Below are 6,000 nucleotides of genomic sequence, written 5' to 3'. Positions count from 1 at the left end.
TATATTGTACTTGATATTATCGTGTGCTTTGGAGCGCTATGCTATGGCTAGGAATATAAAATCGTCATGTTGACTTCTATTCAGGGACATTAAGCATCTTTTACAATTTTCCGAGAAGCATATAGTTTCCAGCACAGAATGCAGCCTTATATTGCCATGACATTTCTTGTCTAAATTGTCCGTTACTCCGAGTGCTGTGATGCCGCAATGAATGCCGAGCAGTTGGTCGGGGCGTTGAAAGTGTTGTTGTCCGCATCTGAGTGGTGCGGTCGCTGATATCTAACCTCAGTTTGTGCACTTTGTATATGCATGCCAGCGATCACCGCTTCGAAAATATCTCGTATCATATATGACGGTAAGACTTAAAAGTTCGAACCAAAATGATGCGCAGCTTTTACTACTGCTTTGGAGTCTGGTGCCGGTGCGTTAAATGTGAAACAAATGTTTATCCAGATGTTTCTGACACAAATATACCCCCAACTCGCTCTCAAGTACCGCTGAAGGGCATTTCCGTGAATCGTGTGAAAGTACAAAAGTTCACTCTCAAGTTGTCAAGGCAAATTCAACCTTTAATAGCCTCAGTTCAAGAATCCGTAACATGAAGACATCGCCGCGTTAAATGCGCGGCGCCTTGTATTGTGTCAGCAAAGTGTGTGGTTAGATGTAAACAGAGAAAAGTAGGAGAGCATACATGGGACACAGCTAAACACGCACAGATTTGCAGGGCGCGAGCCTGCGTTAAAAATGGTATAGGAAATGCGTAGACAATGCTATTTGGTAAGATACATTGCGAACGCTGTGTGTCTGTGTGTGTCGTGTTGGAGTTTGTGAGTGTACATGAACTGGCTGATGGCAGAGGAAAGCCAAGAGTGCAGACCTCGCGTTGCTCGTATATTAAGGCAGGCAGACAGGGAGCAGTGAGCAATATTAATGTGCACTCGTAATACAGCGAGCAGAGCAACTCGAAACGTTTTTCTTCAGTGTACGGGTCTCTCATGATGACCGAACAGCAAGTTCTGGGTTCTTGTATAGATGTATAACAGTTTTTAAGAGACCCGTCCACTTATGTACAAAAGATGACCCCCGTGCTGTGGCTCGTCTTCTTGCTTCAATTCTGAACACTGCGAAGCAACGCCTGCGAGGTCAACCATTTCTAGCCCTAATTCGACGACACAAAACAGCGCAAATGTAGTGCGGGGCTAGACTTGACTAGCGTGTTCTTTTCTTTGTGCTGTTACTATGTCGTCAGATTATTGCTAGAAAATGTCTCTTCACAACGGTAACAATCTGTCCCAACTTGCTCTCGTTCGAAACAGTCGCTTTTCGAGATCTGGCGCAGGGCGACTCAGTGAAGTTACGTTAAAGGTAGTACATGCGGGTGAATTAAGTGAACAGGGGTCCGGGAGCCAAGGAACAACACGGAAACCGAATTAAAAGTAGCAGGCTGGAGTCTATGAAGGGTAGTGCTAATTTCGACACTCAACATCGTGCTCTCAGGGGAAGCCCTTTCTTAAAGGGGGCGTAAACTGTAACAATACTGCAAACGTTCGGTTCCGCACCCTAATTTAGAAAAAAAAACACCCTGTAGCATGCAGTATTCTCTTCATGCTGCTTGTGTGGTCATTTGTGACATAGTCCGTAGTTCCAGCCAAACTTTTCTTTGCCACTTTTTATCGATCGCACTGGCTGCACACGTCGCGAAAACCTGGAGACAGTTACTTAAATATTTTGCAAACTTAACACACGTTGAAAGCCTCTTAAAACTGTCGTAGAGGCACCGGGGTAGCACTGGGCACACTGCGAGTGCAATATCTGAGGCACAGTGCAGAGCGACACATTCTTGTCGCTAGTGCGCTAGTTACCTCTGTATTTTGCCATCCATCCTCGAGTCAAGTGCTCTCCCATAGTAGCACAGTTTAAGATGGATGACTCGTCTCAATAGGCGCCTCACAGTTTGCTTTACTCTACCGTGTCGCTGATGACATGCAGGCATGAGACACTTCCACGCTTGTAGAGCTTGTCACCAATCCGTCCACATAAATCGTGCAGTGTTTCACCCCCAGCTGACGTTGTTCGTAACTGCCGAACCCTTTTTATCGTCACTGTGCAGTGAGAACGGTCTGTGGGCACTGCAGCATACATCGCTGACGACGTTTCAAAGAAAGGCTGGGAAGTTTTAGGTCTCGCAAGCGCAGATCAAAAAAGATCGGCGAAAACTTAGTCGTTAGAAAACAATTCTATAACTACCGCCTCACTGCCTAATCAGTTCAAAAGGCGACGAGATCACAGTGCGGGGACGAGATCATTTTTGTAAATAAAGGCAGTACTGGTTCACTCGAGTGATTCAGAAGCCCAGAAGTGTCATTGGTAGGCTTGGCCACTCGGTGAGTGCTCAAGTTTAGCAATAGGTGTCTCCGCCCCTCAAAGAATGGTGATCGTTCACAGGAACTCTGACCCACGGGATCACACTTATCGGTCAGACGTCCGGATTAAAGCAACCCACGAAAACAAGGCGTTCACAGGCGAAAAGCTGTTGAGTGAACTGCCAGCCTTTCGTATTTGACGCATCTGCCTGCGAGCAAGCGGCTTCGACGTCGACTGCGCGCTGTCGTAACGTTGCAATCTCATTTGCAATCTCGTGACGTCGCAATCGCGTTTGTGAGCGCGGATCAAGGGGCGCAGTGACTCCCTCTGGCGTACTTGCTGGACAGTCCACACGCCGAGCGCAATGTTCATCACCCTGGTGACGCGCGCACGCCGCCATGTCAGTCCTGACGCCTTAGGGCTTCATTGGGCGAGCAGATTCTCTCCGACCATCTTCTGCTACTCCTTCAGCTGTCCCTTGCGTGCGGCGAGTCGCGCACAGACTGAGGCACGACGCAGACCGTCCTCACACACGCGTAAGGACGGGTGTGGTCCGGCGCTCACTTCTTACACCACAGGCCGAAGACGCGGACGCAGAGCGCGAGGCAGATGACCTCGATCACCCAGAGGCCGATGACGCCGTAGCACACGAGCAGGTGGATGAGCGAGAAGGTGTACACCGTCTTGTCGCAGTAGTTGTTGGGCTCTCGGAGCAGGGGCTCGTAGCGAGGCCGGTAGATGTGCAGCACCCAGTAGTTGCCCATGCCGAACCAGACGAGCAGGAAGATGGTGAGCGCGTACTCGGTGACCTTGGTCGAGGTGGAGGACCACAGCTCGTCGATGTCGCCGTCGGCCAGCGCGTCGTCGAGCCGCTCGTAGCGATGCCGCCTCATCTGGTGATAGAGCAGCGTGCCCACTTTGATGAGGCCGAAGGCGCCGCCGATGAGCAAGTACAGCGGGATGTTGGGCTCCTTGGGGCACTCCTGCAGGTACTGGACACCTGCGGCAACGAACAATCAATCAATCAACCAACCAACCAACCAACCAACCAACCAACCAACCAACCAACCAACCAACCAACCAACCAACCAACCAACCAACCAACCAACCAACCAATCAATCAATCAATCAATCAATCAATAAGACAATAAATAAATAAATAAATAAACTGATCAAACAATCAATCAGTCAGTCCGTCAACCAACCAATCAATCAATCAAAATTGATTTCGCCTAGGAATGTCTGCAATGCTTTCCGAAGTTCGACCATCAACGCGGTTAATGCAAAGCGCTGTACGGCCGCCGCTGATCTCGCTTTTAGCTATGCTTTGTGACCAAGAGTGCTTGCATGTGGAACGAGCAGTGGTGCCGATATTGTTTCTTTCCGGGGGTAATTAATTACCGCCTATTCGTTAAGGAAAGGTTCTTGACATGGTGCGAGTTTTAAGTTTTTACCATTTGACAAGTATTCGCCTTATAAAGGGGCAAATCAGTCCGGTAAAGCGACGATTGAGCAGCAGTGCTTCATTTTAATGTGTTAAAGAAAAAACTCGGGGGTCACTTAAGCTCCGCCTTAAGGGTGTGACGCAATAGCGTTAATGGCTCCCTTCAGCGGTGTAAGGTGCTCTTTGCATGTCACTTCACAGACACATTCGCTGTCGGACAAGACACACAAGGCCTCCCTTTAACCAAGTTGAAAGAACGTGAAATGAAGTTTTCTTTTGATTCCATTTAATTTACATTACATTCTTACATTCCACAAAGACGTTTGGAACACGTATTGGCCTTATATGCCCAAGTTATGTGATGTTTTAACCACTTTTCAAGTCCTCCTCTCCACGTGTGATGACACCATCCTTATTTTTTTTTTTACCGATCGGCATTTTCTCGCACGCCGTTGGCGCTGCCGCGTTCTCCACTGAACGAGAGTCTTAATGCTATCGCGTTGACATAGAAGGCCGCCTTACAGATCACCTTATAGCGATTAAAGAATTAAGTTGGGCTAGTTGGTGGTTTTGATCCACAGACTGCGACATATTGCTAGCGTTAAAATACAAAGGACAAAAAACAGAAACACACAGGACACACAGGACTGAAGTCTAGCATCTGTCCTGTGTGTTTCTGCTTTTTGTCCTTTGTATTTTAACGCTAGCAATATGTCGCAGTGTGTGGACTTAAAGCGATATTCCTAAAGAACATAGAAATACGTCATATCAGCGTCGTATTGGACACCTTGTCTCCATAGTGCTCAGAGCTCCTCGCTTTAGGTCTACTGTACTCAACCACAACACTTCTAGCTTAACATTTTATCGGTGCAACCCATACTCTCCCAGAGAAAAATGACAGTTGTAAATGCTTAAAAGTTTACTATCCTTAAATTTTCCATTACAATGGTGGAATAGGGAAATCATGTGCGTTAGGCTTAAATAAAACCCTCGTGGGAGGGTTATTCAATGCAGGTACCCTTTCTAATCTCGTTGATTCTGACAAATGTAGCAAAAGTCGGCAAAAACGACGGTCACATCTCTGTATTCCAAAACAACGCTACCGCACAGAAGCTGTTACTTGCCACTTTACTTACCGATTATCATCATCAGCAGGGGCAGGATTGAGAATAACGCCAGAAGCACGGTTACCACCACTGCAACAGAAAAAGTAGAGCACTTCAAATGTGCGACCAATTTTACGTACTAAGAATTCGTGAACATCTGCGTCTCTCCGAGGTTAATTACACGAAGACGTTTAATTTTATTTGAACCTATATAATTATGATCTATCGTACTTGTCTCAGCTTGCTTTTTTAGACATTTTAAAGATGTTCGCTGTCTCCTGCGTCGCATTTCACCGCAGTACAGATTTTTTTACAGCTGCTTTGCGGGAAAATACGGCAAATCTTTTTGTTTTGATTTAGCTCTGTTGCTGCGTCGTGCTGAACTTCATTATCCAGTCGTTACTAACAACTTCTTCAAAAGGAACGCTATTACTCTCACAGCTGAGTGTTGACAAAATGTTTGCATCATTGAAGTCACTACTGGCATCTGGTGGGCGACACGTTAACTATTGGCCTGCCCAGAACTGTTGCACATGAACACGCAGCATCTTTTATGGCTGGCTGCAGAGGTTGGCATTGCGCCCGGATGCAGCCTATTGGAAAGGAGGGAGAAAAAGAGAGAAGACGAATCTAATATGTGTTTGCGGGTGAAAAGAGGTGGAGAGAGAAAAACGTATGGGAGAGGGCGCTGATTGGTTGAGGAACCTGATTTCAACGCCTCTCGACTTCATAAATGATACTGCGAAAGCTTATTTGCAGACATAGCCGCAAAATATGGAATACTTTCCTGGAAGCGCAAAAAAAAAATCTCCGTTTTCTTCTTCATGAAAAAAAATGACACGCAATAATCAGGTTCATTTTCGGATTCACATTTTAGTTAGTGATAAAAAATTCTTGTTATTTGGTTATTTTCTTGTTATGTCCAGTTTAACTGTTTCTATAAATTGGATCGACTGAAGACTGATTTATTAATTTTTTTTGTGCTCGGTGATGTCCTTTTGTTTCGCGCCCCTCTGGTAGCGTACCTTCTTTAGAAGTAATTTTTTGCCCGCAAACCTATCCTAATTCCTCGTTTCTCCCGTTCCT

The 6,000-nt window shown here is 46.3% G+C and overlaps 1 protein-coding gene across 1 annotated transcript in view; it reads right to left on the bottom strand.

The window, feature by feature from the left end:
• Positions 1-550: 550 nt before the first annotated feature.
• LOC144128912 (uncharacterized) overlaps positions 551-6,000 on the bottom strand; it is a 165,169-nt gene continuing 159,719 nt past the window's right edge. Inside the window, exons 3-4 of the mRNA XM_077662704.1 lie at positions 4,945-5,004; positions 551-3,364 (exon numbers count right to left, since the gene is read on the bottom strand). Of these exons, the coding sequence (XP_077518830.1) occupies positions 2,925-3,364; positions 4,945-5,004 (500 nt within the window). The 3' untranslated portion in view covers positions 551-2,924. The remainder of the gene's footprint in view (positions 3,365-4,944; positions 5,005-6,000) is intronic.

This window comes from Amblyomma americanum, chromosome 4 (assembly GCF_052857255.1).
Source record: "Amblyomma americanum isolate KBUSLIRL-KWMA chromosome 4, ASM5285725v1, whole genome shotgun sequence".
Classification (NCBI taxonomy): domain Eukaryota; kingdom Metazoa; phylum Arthropoda; class Arachnida; order Ixodida; family Ixodidae; genus Amblyomma; species Amblyomma americanum.
Note: the sequence above shows the minus strand (reverse complement) of the source record. Positions and strands in the feature narration are given on the sequence as shown.